Source organism: Salvelinus fontinalis, chromosome 6 (genome assembly GCF_029448725.1).
Source record: "Salvelinus fontinalis isolate EN_2023a chromosome 6, ASM2944872v1, whole genome shotgun sequence".
In the NCBI taxonomy this organism is placed as follows: domain Eukaryota; kingdom Metazoa; phylum Chordata; class Actinopteri; order Salmoniformes; family Salmonidae; genus Salvelinus; species Salvelinus fontinalis.
Window position 1 is genome coordinate 25,833,244 of NC_074670.1, and position 15,294 is coordinate 25,848,537.

At 41.3% G+C, this 15,294-nt stretch overlaps 1 protein-coding gene across 1 annotated transcript; it reads left to right on the forward strand.

Annotated features, from left to right (window-relative positions):
• The first annotated feature begins 1,438 nt into the window (after positions 1-1,438).
• nek10 (NIMA-related kinase 10) lies at positions 1,439-14,696 on the forward strand. The gene is made up of 33 exons (XM_055925749.1): positions 1,439-1,596; positions 1,765-1,825; positions 3,461-3,597; positions 3,684-3,779; positions 3,864-3,948; positions 4,118-4,159; positions 4,260-4,338; positions 4,425-4,492; positions 4,688-4,767; positions 4,869-4,955; positions 5,147-5,371; positions 5,715-5,854; positions 5,955-6,016; positions 6,165-6,242; positions 6,343-6,407; positions 6,493-6,595; positions 7,004-7,132; positions 7,468-7,605; positions 7,776-7,821; positions 8,246-8,367; positions 8,530-8,632; positions 8,829-8,904; positions 9,130-9,259; positions 9,355-9,425; positions 10,106-10,404; positions 10,494-10,565; positions 10,679-10,733; positions 10,882-10,919; positions 11,013-11,113; positions 11,267-11,377; positions 11,537-11,651; positions 13,425-13,477; positions 13,628-14,696. The coding sequence occupies exons 1-33, from the start codon at positions 1,439-1,441 to the stop codon at positions 13,709-13,711; spliced, it is 3,309 nt and encodes a 1,102-aa protein (XP_055781724.1). The 3' UTR covers positions 13,712-14,696.
• Positions 14,697-15,294: the final 598 nt, after the last annotated feature.

Sequence of the window (15,294 nt, forward strand, 5' to 3'; positions counted from 1 at the left end):
TGGGACAGTAATTTAATTTAAGGGTAAGGACTTGGCGTTAGCATTTTCTGAATCGTAGGCTAGCAAGCCAGCTGGCTAACGTTAGGTGGTGAACATGACGTTATCGCCACAATAAATTTAAAAAAGCTAGCTAGCGTTACCTCGATTGAGTTTACTTAACAAACACCAGATACATAAAATAAAACATTCGCTTTTGGAATGAACCACTAGGTAGGTGAAATTGGCGCAAGCAATTCGTGATGAGGGACAAAATAACTACACAGGAAATGCCTAAGCTAATGCTAACCTGCTAGCAACTCATCCAACAACTGGTGGGGGGACGACTGGGCGTTGGTTACTCAGACAACTAGAAAGCCACGAACAACCATTACTTTAAAATAGCCATTCTGATACAACAAGTTATGAATGTAATTTCCAAAGCAGTTTTCTGACATTTTTGATACAGTAAGTAGGCTCACCCATAATGTTGACGTTTGCTGCCGCTCAGAAACCGATCATTCACAACCCGACATTCCCCTTCTCACTAGCGCATACCTACGTATTATGGCCGACGTAATGTCACACCTGAACGACGGAGAGTACGTCAGAAACAATGCGTACTGAGATTATGAATAGGAAAAAAATTAAGGACCCAACGTCTCGCGGTAGTTTGTTCATTGCCTGAGTTATCCACATGCTATCGCGACAACATTCTTACATTTTTGCTGAAAATTTTGATAATCTCTGTTTTCATCTTGTTTATTTTCCATCACCAGAAACCTGACAGAAACTCTGCATCTACTTAAGTTTCCAAAATCGGAAGTTTATTTTGCATATCGATAGATGCACACAGGTTAGTAGTGTATGAAAAATAAATATTTATCAAAATGAGAGTTATAAACCTACTTGTTAATTTACAGTTATTTAGTATTAATGTGTTTATTTATGCACTTGGTGAAACTGGAACAACCACTAAGCTATAACAACAAGGGAACAACAAACAACTACATTCCAAAGACACAATTATCTGGTGACGGAATGCGAAAAGGCGTCAGTTGTATCCATAGAAACTACCACATAATAATGTTGCTTCCACCTATTGGTTAAAACTATCATCAATTTCAGTATGACCTTTTCCAATTCGGGCACATACTTTCCCATAATATGCCCATGAATAAACTGCAACCTTGAAGGAGAAAACAAGCTTGAAAAAGAATAATAAAATAACAGGTGTATCCTACATATTTGCCATGGTGAAGGAGGGTAAGGGACTGCTCAGTGGCTCAAAGGAAACATGTTTGTCATTTGTTTTGTGTTCCCTTGTAGTGGATGGCTGCATTATTCCTGAACTATGTCGCACCTGTTGTTGTTCAGTGTTACTAGCTACCGCTAGGCTAATGTTTCTAAAACAGACTATGTTTATTTGTATATTGAGAGCAGTTACAATGTACCAAATGCCATGATATTGAATGCATTGTTATATATTGTCAATTACCGGAAGTTGTACCTCAGGTATGACCCATGGAAGCAGAAGGGAATTTGTATAATGCCCAACCCAGTTAAAAAGGTGAGAAGAGCAGACAAACTACTCCAGAAGTTAAAGGGACCAGACAACAAGTAAGTTGTATTGAAGTAATTTCAGTTTCAGTCAATTCAGATACTGCACATACATAATGTCAAAATAGGCCTAGTTGTTTGGGGACATTTTCAACTAAAATATTCACACACAACTGATGTCCTGTTATGACTGGAATAAAAGGATTGACCAAAATGTATCATTTTTAGAGAATCACATGATCTCAGGAAACTACTGTCCCTCCTTGAAACTAATGCTCACAGACACCAGGTAAGGATATGTCAATTCAGCTGAATGTCGAACCCTCTATTTTGTGTTGTACAGTTGTGGCCAAAAGTTTTGAGAATGACACAAATATTAATATTCACAAGTCTGCTGCCTCAGTGTCTTTAGATATTTTTGTCAGATGTTACTATGGAATATTGAAGTATAATTACAAGCATTTCATAAGTGTCAAAGGCTTTTATTGACAATTACATGAAGTTGATACAAAGAGTCAATATTTGCAGTGTTGACCCTTCTTTTTCAAGACCTCTGCAATCCCCCCTGGCATGCTGTCAATGAACTTCTGGGCCACATTCTGACTGATGGCAGCCCATTCTTGCATAATCAATGCTTGGAGTTTGTCAGAATTTGTGGGTTTTTGTTTGTCCACCCGCCTCTTGAGGTTTGACCACAAGTTCACAATGGGATTAAGGTCTGTGGGGTTTCCTGGCCATGGACCCAAAATATGTTTTGTTCCCCGAGCCACTTAGTTATCACTTTTGCCTTATGGCAAGGTGCTCCATCATGCTGGAAAAGGCATTGTTCTTCACCAAACTGTTCCTGGATGGTTGGGAGAAGTTGCTCTCGGAGGATGTGTTGGTACCATTCTTTATTCGTGGTGGTGTTCTTAGGCAAAATTGTGAGTGAGCCACTCACTTGACTGAGAAGCAACCCCACACATGAATGGTCTCAGGATGCTTTACTGTTGGCATGACACAGGACTGATGGTAGCGCTCTCCTTGTCTTCTCCGGACAAGCTTTTTTCCGGATGCCCCAAACTATTGGAAATGGGATTCATCAGAGAAAATGACTTTACCCCAGTCCTCAGCAGTCCAATCCCTGTACCTTTTGCAGAATATCAGTCTGTCCCTGATGTTTTTCCTGGAGAGAAGTGGCTTCTTTGCTGCCCTTCTTGACACCAGGCCATCCTCCAAAAGTGTTCGCCTCACTGTGCGTGCAGATGCACTCACACCGGCCTGCTGCCATTCCTGAGCAAGCTGTACTGGTGGTGCCCCGATCCCGCAGCTGAATCAACTTTAGGAGACGGCCCTGGCGCTTGCTGGACTTTCTTGGGTGCCCTGAAGCCTTCTTCACAACAATTGAACCGCTCTCCTTGAAGTTCTTGATGATCCGATAAATGGTTGATTTAGGTGCAATCTTACTGGCAGCAATATCCTTGCCTGTGAAGTTTTTTTGTGCAAAGCAATGATGACGGCACGTGTTTCCTTGCAGGTAACCATATTTGACAGAGGAAGAACAATGATTCCAAGCACCACCCGCCTTTTGAAGCTTCCAGTCTGTTATTTGAACTCAATCAGCATGACAGAGTGATCTCCAGCCTTGTCCTTGTCAACACTCACACCTGTGTTAACGAGAGAATCCCTGACATGATGTCAGCTGGTCCTTTTATGGCAGGGCTGAAATGCAGTGGAAATGTTTTTGGGGGATTCAGTTCATTTGCATGGCAAAGAGGGACTTTGCAATTCATCTGATCACTCTTCATAACATTCTGGAGTATATGCAAATTGCCATCATACAAACTGAGGCAGCAGACTTTGTGAAAATTAATATTTGTGCCTTTCTCAAAACTTTTGGCCACGACTGTACAGTATGATGTGGTTTGTCTGCCTAACATTCCAGGTGGCAGTATTGAGTCAGTCATGTAAGGTCCGCAACAGTGGAGGAAGATCTCAGACCACTCTCCAGCTAAATACTGCCAGCAACAATAGGAGTCAGATTCACATAACCTCTGAAGACCCTGAGCTGGAGAAATTCAGGTATATCCCTAAATAATGCATTTAGGATTCCTTGAATATGATTGATCACATAATTAACTTTTCTTACACATCTTTCCTTCTAACAGTGCAACATACAGAAACCAACATTGTTTCAACAGTCATCCTCAACATAAGCTTTTTTTGGAGATCCTTACCTCTTTGGTCAAGAACAGGCTGTGCAGGTAGTCTCATATGGTTTCAACAATTTCTGTGCAGCTGATGAAGGTCTTGAAAGTTGCTCAGTTGTGTGTGTACTTCCTTTGTAGTGACTGGGTCGACCATGCACCACCTGAGTCTGTCCTTAGAGTGCTCATCTGTCTACGATTGCTTGTAAGAGAACCACTTTATCAGGTAAAACGAATGATGGGCCTTTTCTTCAACTTCGTATGATGTAAAATAGATATGACTCGTGCTGCCTTTCTCTTTTGACTTGTTGACAAAAACCTGACAAGCAAGCAGGACAATTCAACACTCTGATTTCAGGTATCTTTTTCATTCTCGTCATACCCTCTCTTTTCAGAGAGTTTTTCATCAACTCCAAGGTGTTGATCTTCTCGCAAGGGTAAATGTACTTTAAATCTATTTAAAAAAAACTTCTAGTCTGACAGTCCTGTGTTGCTTTTTATAGCTGTCACTTTCTATCCCTTTCCCTCCCTCTTTAGTACATGGAGTCGGTGTGCAGCAGTTATCTGGGGTGTGGAGAGCAGACATTTGTCATGGAGAAGTTGGTCACCATGACGTGTGAGTTATCAAATCCCCCCAAAAAGTAGCCTGTATTTCCCTCAATGTCCTTCCTTATTGTTCCTTGTCTCTTCATTCCTGAATAGATATGTTTCAGAAACTGTCTGCAGTGGAGGACCAAAGGCAGTGGGTTATTGAGAGTGGCGCTCATAAGGTAAACAATTGTACACATTTCACTGCCTCATACAATATACTGTAGGATTGTGTTAAATGAAGAACTGTACTCCTAACTGACTGTTAGTCCAATGTCTGCTCCCCATTACTTGTGGATAGGTTTTTGTTTTTTTCTGTCTTGGAAAGTAGTAACCAATGAGCATATAATGATGTAAGATTTCATGCTCATGCTCAGACCCTGGTAAAGCTCCTATCAACACGTGACAGCAGTGTATTACTAGGTGCCCTCCTAGCACTCACCTCATTGGCTGAGAGGTAACTGCTCTTATAAAGGGACCTTGGGACATCATGCATACCTTTAGTAAAAGTATACACTGTAGCTAACACTTAAATACATCACTTGATCTATCCCCTAGTTCAGAATGCAAGAAGAAGATAGGAGAGTTGTCAATCGTGGAGAATCTTCTTGTTATACTACAAGATTATGACTTACTGTCCAAAAGGTACGGTACCTACCTCCCTAATCAGTCACACTCTATGCGTTCATCTTTGCACAACAAAGTTGCCTCAAAATAACAGTTCGCCTTACACCCCCATCAACAGCATGACTATATCACTAGCAATAACATGCATCTTCCAATGTCTTGCTTTGATATGTGTTTTGCGTATCCATTTTTCTTTGTGTCCCTTTCAGGATGAGTGCAGAGTTGCTGCGGCTGCTTTCCCCGGTGCGGCAGGTGCGGGAGCAGGTGAGGGAGTGCGAGGGACTGCCGGTGCTGCTCAGCCTGCTGCACGGGGAGCACCTGAAGCTGCTGTGGAGCGTAGTGTGGGTCCTGGTCCAGCTGTGTGAGGAGCCAGACACCAGCGCCGAGATACGCACCTGGGGAGGGGTGCAACAGCTGCTCCACATCCTCAACAGGTGAGAGGCTGCCTCTGGATAGACTAAAGAAGTATCGTAAAAGGTCACGGAAAGCATAGACTACTCAGGAGTTCACTGGGTCAAATGCAGTATATTGGGTGAGGCCTAGGTTAGTGTATATTATGACCTTGAGAAAATTGGGATAATGGGAAAATGGTATGCAACCTCTGGTTAAGCTAATATAGTATTGTCAAGAGTTACTCGAGAGTTTAGTGGGTCAAAGACAGTGGTTGGAACATTGGTTAGGGATTATTATGACCACGAGGAAATTCTGATGATGAGAAAGTGGTATGCAACCCAGACCAGTAGGGTTCCGTAATGTACTGTATGCTGTCTGTTCCAGTGAGCGGGCATACTTTTCGGACCGCTCCTCTATCGAGGCCCTCTGCAGCGCCAATGCAGCGGGACGCATCCAGAGACAGCACGTCAGTGAGGAGCTCAGTCCACAGGAGGATGTGGACGACAACATGTCTCTACAGTCAGGTAGGAACATACACTGGACATGTTGGATATTTTGACTATAGATCATATAGATTGATCTACGTTCAACATGATCTTGTGTAAATGTCTGTCTGTATTGCAGCTTGCTGTGCGGCTCTGACTGAGCTCGTTTTGGATGACACCACTGCACATCAGGTGGTTCAGGTAAAGGCACCTAGCCACAAACAGAAACAGAGTTTTGGCTGCCATTAGAACGGTCAATGAACTGGACAATATATAGCACTATGATATTGATTCAGAATTGTGTTAGTGGAAAGGGCATTTTTGAAATGCGTTCTCTTTGCTTCATCAGGAAAATGGGGTCTATGTAATTGCGAAATTGATTCTGCCACAAAGCTTTCTCAATGGACCAAAAGCAATATCCCTACAGGTATTACACATGCATTACATAATGGTGTAATTACAATTATCATGTCATGTTTGTCCTTATACTACAATGATAGTCATTATGTTATTGTTGATGTTGATAGTGCTATGCATTTCGGACCCTACGTTTCCTCTTCAGCATGGAATGTAACCGGCATCTGTTTAAAAGGTGATGACATAAGACATTGTTTCTTAAAGTCAATGTACATATTTATTTATTTCAGAAAATGTATTTAAAAAAAATTATGTTTCAGGCTCTTTCCTACAGATTTATTTGAGCTGTTCATTGATGTTGGACATTATGTGAGAGACATCACTGTCTATGAAGCACTTCAAGCAAAAGTTTCTCTCTACACTGTGAGAAAACTGCTATACTGTAAAAACGACTATACGTAACATATAGGTAACTGCCAAAATAAAGGAAACACCAACATATAGCGTCTTTAAAGGGTGTTGGGCCACCAGGAGCCAAAACAGCTTCAATGCATCTTGGCATAGATTCTACAAGTGTTTGGAACCATATTGTGGAAACATCTGCTTTCAATAGAGTTTTTAATCCCTCATTTACTCAAGTGTTTTCATTATTTTGGCAGTTACCTGTACATTCAAGGGCCCTCTCCTGTCTCCTTTTAGATTGTAATGTAAAGCCCCGTATAATCAGAATAATGATTAATTGACTATTTTCATGAACTATTCTCTGCCGTCATTACTACCCTACTCCACTCTGTAAGGATTGTTTATTGGCGTGTGTTGGCTTGCCTTTAGCAGGAGGAATTGGACAGCCTGAGGGAGAATATTGAGACTGTCGACCAGAACCGCCCTCCTCTGAGAGTGATCAATGGCTACTCCATACTGGACCATCTAGGCACTGGGGCCTTCGGCAGTGTGTTCAAGGTAGAGCCTCCCCCTGAGCCATTCCTCAGTGCCAACCTTAACGTGCATGAATGAGTGGACACATGACAACCATTACAATGTGGTTGTGATTGATGTGGCATGTCTGATTGTGCTTTAATTTCAAGGACTCATGATCACTAGAATGTTGCTACCTCTACATGCTTGAGTTTGAATTTGTACCATTTGGCATGACTATGGAGTGATTTTAGTGCCAAAAGAAATTGAATCCAAAGTGTATTTTGGCAGTAATATCACTCCACACATGTCTTCAACATTCTTTCTGGTGTATTTTCTACCTATTTGGTTTTGATTGTTGTGTGCGGTTGTGCTGAGAGGTGAGGAAACAGAGTGGTCAGAACCTTCTGGCTCTGAAGGAAGTGAATCTCCACAACCCTGCCTTTGGGAAAGATAAGAAGTCCAGAGACAGCAACGTGGAGAAGATAGTGTCTGAGCTCACCATCATTAAGGAACAGGTTAGCATTGGTTTACTATCGGCCAGATACAGTAGTTCATGTCTCACACGTAGCTTTTGATTGTTGATATTCTACTTTGTGGTTATATACAATATTACCTACAACACACCAGTCAGTTCTTCTTTTTGAATGATGAGCACTCATGCCTTTTTTTCCTCTGGTCCCTGGAGATGACCCATCCAAATGTTGTGAAATATTACAAGACATTCTTGAAAGGTAAGTATCAGACACACACCATTATTTTTTCAATTTCTGTATTTTTTATTTAACATTTATTTAACTAGGCAAGTCAGTTAAGCATAAATTCTTATTTACAATGACGATCTACCAAAAGGCAAAAGGCCTCCTGCGGGAACGGGGGCCTGTGATTAAAAAGGAAAATAAATACAGTATAAATACAGAACCAAACACACATCACAACAAAAGAAACAACACAACACTACATAAAGAGAGACCTAAGACGACAACATAGCAAGGCAGCAACACAACATGGTAGCAGAACTAAACATGGTACAAACATTATTGGGCACAGACAACAGCACAAAGGGAAAGAAGGTAGAGACAACAACACATCACACAAAGCAGCGTGTTAACATTGTTAAGATATCAGCTTTTTAAATGGCTATGAACACTGTTTCAGGTGACAGGCTGTACATTGTCATGGAGTTGATAGAAGGTGTTCCCCTCTGGGACCATTTCAACTCTCTGAAAGAGAAGGAGCAGCAATTCACAGAGGAGAGACTTTGGAACATATTCATCCAGGTAAGTATCGGCCTCCATTGCTTTGCACTGACAAGAAATCTACTGTGACCGTGAATTCTCTCTTGGATAATTGCTATGAATGAATGAATGAATCAATGCTATGATGTTGTTTACTAAAGAATGCATATCCCTGTATTTTTTTCTCCCGATGAAATTTCTCAGATGTGTCTGGCTTTAAGGTACCTGCACAAGGAGAAGAGGATCGTCCACCGAGACCTCACTCCTAATAACGTCATGCTGGGAGAGAGGGACAAAGTCACTATCAGTCAGTCAATCACAGTTGTCCTTTTCATGCTCTATTTCTCTCTCCTCATGGCATCTTCTACTAAAACCAGAGGCACACCTAAATATGAATGAGTCAAATTCTTCCGCAAACCACTTATCATTCGTTTTACGTACATCATGTCCTTATGCCTGAGGATGTATGTGTCGGTAAAACATTTGACCTGAATCCATTTCAGCTGACTTTGGGCTGGCTAAACAAAAACAGGAGAACAGCAAGCTAACATCAGTGGTTGGGACCATACTGTACTCCTGGTGAGTTATGTGTATAATAGTTACTCATACTCAGAGGAGATTTCAGGTCGATCTGTCCTGATGATGAAGTAGGTCGTCTCTAAGGTACGACTGCCTTTAGCAAGCTTCATTACTGACACTCCAATATCATTTGAATGATCTCTACAACTGCCATGTTGCGTGTGTGTGTGCGTGTGCGTGCGTGCGTGTGCGTGCGTGTGTGTGTGTGTGTGCGTGCGTGCGTAGTCCAGAGATAGTGAAGAGTGAGCCGTATGGGGAGAAGGCTGATGTCTGGGCTAGCGGATGTATCCTCTACCAGATGGCCACACTGAGGCCTCCATTCTACAGCGGCAACATGCTCTCCCTCGCCACCAAGGTGACACGCAAACGCACATATACACACACACTACTCACATAGGTTCTCTATGTATCTAGGGCTATTGTTGCTAAACTGTGGTTTGTGTTTGGTAGATTGTGGAGGCAGTCTATGAACCAGTGGAGGAAGGCATTTTCTCAGAGAGAGTCACAGACATGATTAAATGGTAAGTATAAATATAGTATAAAAGTATAAAAATATGATAATTTAAAAAGTTAATTAATTTATGTTTCACTTAAATATCTTTGATGTGGATAGCACAGAATCAAATCAATTCAAAGTTTATTTGTCACGTGCGCCGAATACAACAGGTCTAGACCTTACAGTGAAATGCTTACTTACCTTTTTTGCACTATTGGTTAGAGCCTGTATTAGGTGAAGAAATAAAACAACAGTAAAAAGACAGGCTATATACAATAGCGACGCTATAAAAGTAGCGAGGCTACATACAGACACCGGTTAGTCAGACTGATTGAGGTAGTATGTACATGTAGATATTGTTAAAGTGACTATGCATATATGATGAACAGAGAGTAGCAGTAGCGTAAAAGAGGGGTTGGCAGGTGGTGAGTGGGACACAATGCAGATAGCCCAGTTAGCCAATGTGCAGGAGCACTGGTGGTCGGCCCAATTGAGGTAGTATGTACATGAATGTATAGTTAAAATGACTATGCATATATGATAAACAGAGAGTAGCAGCAGCGTAAAAAGAGGGGTAGGAGCCTGAGCAATTGCCGTACCAGGCAGTGATCACACATTGCATCACACAAATCAATGATGGGCAATTCTTGATAAGATGCTACATTATCTGATTACTACCTTTATAACTCCCATAATACCCCTCAGGTGCCTGACAACGGACGCAGACTTGCGTCCAGACATCGTGGAAGTCAGCTCCAAGATCTCTGACATCATGATGAGGTTCATGGACAGTTTGTATACTTCCCAGAATGCTTTGGAGAGGAGGGCGGAGCGAGACAGGAAGCGAGCACAGAAGTACTTCCTGGAGAGCCATCGGGGCAGGGTCAGCTGCTGCCACTCCTCTAAAGACCAGGAGAAAACCACTAGTAGGACTGATGAGTCCATGGTACCATACTTCTCTTTAGGCCACAGCTCAAACCAAAGCAAAAAAATACACAGTCAAGGTAAATCTTCCTTGAATTATATGGCCGTAATTAATGTTTCTCATAAAACATTTGCTACCATGTTGATTATGATCTATGTGTTTATATAGATAATGGCTCAGATAAAGATCTAGATCCCTTTCCTACCCACATCTCCACTGTCTCGGGGTATAAAGACGCTGGTGAGCACTTGAATTCAAAATGCTCACTTGAATTTAGATCATTCAATTACTAGGAGTATTTCCAAGTGTAATGTTTGGATTGGAATCAATTTATCCTTTTTTTATTGTTAAAGGGCTGATCAAGAGCAGCGTCAGTGTTTCTGTGGTAGATGAACCAAACTTAGCTGGGTGAGTCTATATACGATCATACGCTGATATATTATATGTTGTTGAATGTGACCCATATCATCATTTCATCTGAAGAGTGCCTATACTGTTTGTGTCATGACAACAGTTTGTCAGTCAAGTAATAAAATAACCATCCTGTTTTCCTCAGTGGTGAGTTTGCTGTTCCGAATCCAAAACCTCGACCAGGTAAATTGGGTCATTTTGAGGGATCTTCTTCTTTCCTCTTTCAACTTTGGTTAAGTGGGTTCAACTCAACTGATAAACATGTGGGTTTCGTAGTGTCAGCAGGAATCTGTGTGTCTCAGAGGAAGGTTCGGCAGATCGATGATCCCGTCCAAAGACTCCTGGTACAACTGCATAAAATCATTTACATCACTCAGGTAAGTCTATATGTACTTTAGATTTTCATTTGATTTAGAGTTCCGGTAATAATAATGAGAACTATGTACCAGTTGGTTGGTGTATACAGTATGTCTAGACATTTGAGCCATTATATTTTAAATCGTACTGTTTTTAAACCATTTTATGTTCAGCTTCCCCCAGCTCTTCAGCACAGTGTCAAACGGCGGGCGATTGAGAGATTCAAAAAGTCCCTCTTCCACTACGAAAGCAGTCCCTACAATCTCAAGGTGGAGCTGAACAAGGTAAATACAAGACACCAGGAACTTACAACAACGTTAGAGCGGTCTGCCTCAACTATGGAGTTGCGCTGCGGTAGTCAGCGTGGCATTGTAAGCCTATATACCAGTCTAGTTCATCTAACGGGTTAAATCCGTATGTGTTGATCTTCATTTTGTTTCCAGCTGCTCCAGGGGTCTCCAGAGCTAATGGAGTCAGGCTCTGCCAGCTCAGACTGGTGGTCTCTGGTCCAGTCTTTTGGAGGAGACCATCTAGGTGCTGCCAAGCAAGCAGGGTTGGGTAGGTTACTTTCTAAATGTAATCCGTTACAGTTACTAGTTACATGTCCCAAATTGTAATCAGTAACGTAATCTGATTATATTCAGTTACTTTTAGATTACTTTCCCCTTAATTAGAGCCATTAGAAGAAGACAAAAATGTATGTTACCAATTGAACCACATCTATTGCAGGATAAATCAATGTTAAAGTTGACATAGCTGGCCATATATGGATGTTACATTTTACTCTATGGGTTGGTTATGTAGGCTTCTTCTAACCCATCGCTTTCTACTACATATAATAATACCATTCAATTATATCTTTACATTAAAAACCAAAGTCTATCAGAATTCCAGTCATTCCAATAAATGTTTTACACCCTGGATCTTCAAGAATAGGACTTGGAAATGTGTAAGTATAGATTAGCCTAATTGTTTTACCTATTTTACCTATTAGCCAGCCCTACTCTGTTGTTTATGATTTATGATTGTTATCATGGAGGACTGATTGTTCTTATTGATTCGAGTTGAAAAATAAATTCTGCTCTCATGGAATGGCATGCTTTGAGCACTACTGAAAAGTGCTATTTACGTGTGAAAAATGAATGCCATATGCTACATTTGCTATAGGCCTATTGTTTACCTTTTTGTTGGTGGCACTTTGATAGCTTGATAATATGCAGCTGTTTAAATCCACAGATGAAACAATAACAAAACGGTCGCCCCACCTGTTTTGGTAAAAAGCTGAGGGATGGGCCTGGAGAAATGTAACCACTCTCAGATTAATAGACAGAGCTATGGATGCAAGGACTGACCATCCATGATATCAAAATGATTGTTTTAACCATGTTATGAGCCTATACAGTGTTTGTTTAGAAACATTGGAGTAAAACAAGCTTATATTTTGGGTTCTCATGGAGTGTGACAGTTGAACTAAGCTCATGAGGCATTTATAAGTTTTTTCACTGGCTGTCCACTGGTTTCAAAAATAATGATTGATAGGCATCTTAAACTTCTTAAATTCAACTATTATTGGGTTCAAATACACATTTAGGTTTGTGAACAGCCAACCACAATCCGTACGGCACAAATAGCTAGATGAGAGAGAAGCAGTGTGATTCACATCAATGCACTATGTAGATATCAATAACAAGTGATATCCGTATCCACGTAGACTAAACAGCTACTGTCATCCTTTCCTTCAAGTTGGATAATCCTTGGATGCCGATAGCAGTCGCACCATTGGAAGACATGGCTTGGACTGTGGCCTAAAAAAGCTTATTCCTGCTCTTTTCCCGCGATCCATCAAACACATTTGGAGTGTCATCATAGTGGTCTCCGTCTTGTGGTCAGACTCGCTCAGGTGGAATAAACATAAACTTGCACCTTTTTTCAATGCTGATTTGAACGTCATTGAGAAAACAGAGAAAGTGTCAAAGATTTTGTTTTTTCACAAACATCCTTTCTGAATTTAAAAGTAATCCTTGAAGTAATTATCTCGTTTTTTCAAAGTATCTGTAATCTGATTACAATATATTTGCTCGTAACGTAATGGATTACAGTTACCGTTTTTTTTTTCATCCCTCACATGTAATCCATTACTCCCCAACCCTGCAAGCAAGGTACCCTAACCTCAGTGCTAGTGCATACTGGTTAACGTAGCAATCTAACAGAATACTGAGCCAAGACCCAAAGCTACGTGATGAGTGTTGTGTTCTCACGTTGTCTCCCATGGGGGTTGCTATGACTCTTGTCTAGGTGTTTAGAAGCCTAAAATGTAACTTTGTGCTACAGGTGATATGGAAAATGGTGATCTCAAGGATGGAATCAGCTATGAGCAGATGCAGGTTAGTATCCGTTTTTTTATGTATAGAAATAAATACAGTAGGATAGCCTGTTGTAGTTGACATATTTCTGGACATGTGGATGTCTATGTCTGGCTGAAACTGAGAAACTGGTTAGGAAATATGAATGCTATAAGTGATCTTTCATTTCAGGCCATTATAGAGGAGGTTCTGGAGGAGAATGGATACTACAACGCAATGAGGATTGACCAGGGTGCAACAGGGACAAACAAGTGACCTTCATCCTTATAAATCATATCTTTATTAGCATGCTAGTGTTTTCCAGTCACACCGTCGAAATGGGCTAGCACTACATTTCTTTGAGAAGCTGATAACCTTGAGAAGGAAGTTGATCAATGATACACAGTCTGCATAAAGGGGAAGTGTTTCACGACAGGCTCAAACAGACAAACAGGGTAAGAGTACTGATTTTGGGTCAAAGAAAGCAGTCATACTTCTTCAACACATATGCATATTAGACTATTTATGGCCTAAGAAATTGAAGCTGTATGGTCACTTGGAGTTTTTCCTCTTTGAGTTTGCACTGAGCTAATGTACTCATGCGTTGATCATATGTACAAATCTACAAGTTTCTAGGGTCTTTCTCAGTGTTGTGTGCTTGTGTGAGGTTTGTGTGGTTATTTTGTGGTCTCTCTCTCTCAGTTTACACTTTCTTTAACTCTAAGTAGACTCAGGTTAGGGATTTTATGGCTTTATCTCTGGTATTGTCTAACCTGCATCAGACGGCATGTTCCTAATGTCTCTATAAAATGAATTGTTTGTTGTTGTTGTCGAGGCGTTTTGCACAGTTAAATAGTCTACTTCCAGATGATATTCTATGTTAAACGTTATTAATTGTACATTTTAATTTGTTTCTAAACAGCTATGCTTTGAGGAAAGCTCAGGTGAAGCTAGATGCACTTTCTACCTATGTTTAACTTTCGTCACAGGTATTCGTGTCCTCAGGTCTGTGTGTTAATAGAAACTATTGCATGTATTTCCATAACATGGGAAATAAATCTATTGCTGTGGAGAATTCTGTGTGTGTCCGGCTTTAGATTATTCAATCAAATGTATTTATAAAGCCCTTCTTACAGCTGCTGATGTCACAAAGTGCTGTACAGAAACCCAGCCTAAAACCCCAAACAGCAAGCAATGCAGGTGTAGAAGCACGGTGGCTAGGAAAAACTCCCTAGAAAGGCCAGAACCTAGGAAGAAACCTAGAGAGGAGTCAGGCTATGAGGGGTGGCCGTCCTATTCTGGCTGTGCCGGGTGGAGATTATAATAGAACATGGCCAAGATTTTCAAATGTTCATAGATGACCAGCAGGGTCAAATAATAATAATCACAGTGGTTGTCGAGGGTGCAACAGGTCAGCACTTCAGGAGTAAATGTCAGTTGGCTTTTCATAGCCGATCATTAAGAGTATCTCTACCGCTCCTGCAGTCTCTAGAGAGTTGAAAACAGCAGGTCTGGGACAGGTAGCACATCCGGTGAACAGGTCAGGGTTCCATAGCCGCAGGCAGAACAGTTGAAACTGGAGCAGCAGCACGACCAGGTGGACTGGGGACAGAAAGGAGTCATCTGGCCAGGTAGCCCTGAGGCATGGTCCTATGGCTCAGGTCCTCCGAGAGAAAGAAAGAAAGAGAGAGAATTACAGAGAGCATACTTAAATTCTCACAGGACACCGGATAAGACAGGAGAAATACTCCAGATATAACAGACTGACCCTAGCCCCCGACACAAACTACTGCAGCATAAATACTCGGGAGACACTGTGGACCCATCCGACGATACCACAGGACAAGGCCAAACAGGCA

Excerpts from the sequence above, each read along its gene's own strand:
- nek10 (XM_055925749.1), top strand. The coding sequence starts at position 1,439 with ATGATATTGAATGCATTGTTATATATTGTCAATTACCGGAAGTTGTAC. Across the intron at positions 6,243-6,342 it reads CAAAAGCAATATCCCTACAG|TGCTATGCATTTCGGACCCT; the intron begins GTATTACACATG and ends TGATGTTGATAG. Across the intron at positions 8,368-8,529 it reads TTTGGAACATATTCATCCAG|ATGTGTCTGGCTTTAAGGTA; the intron begins GTAAGTATCGGC and ends GAAATTTCTCAG.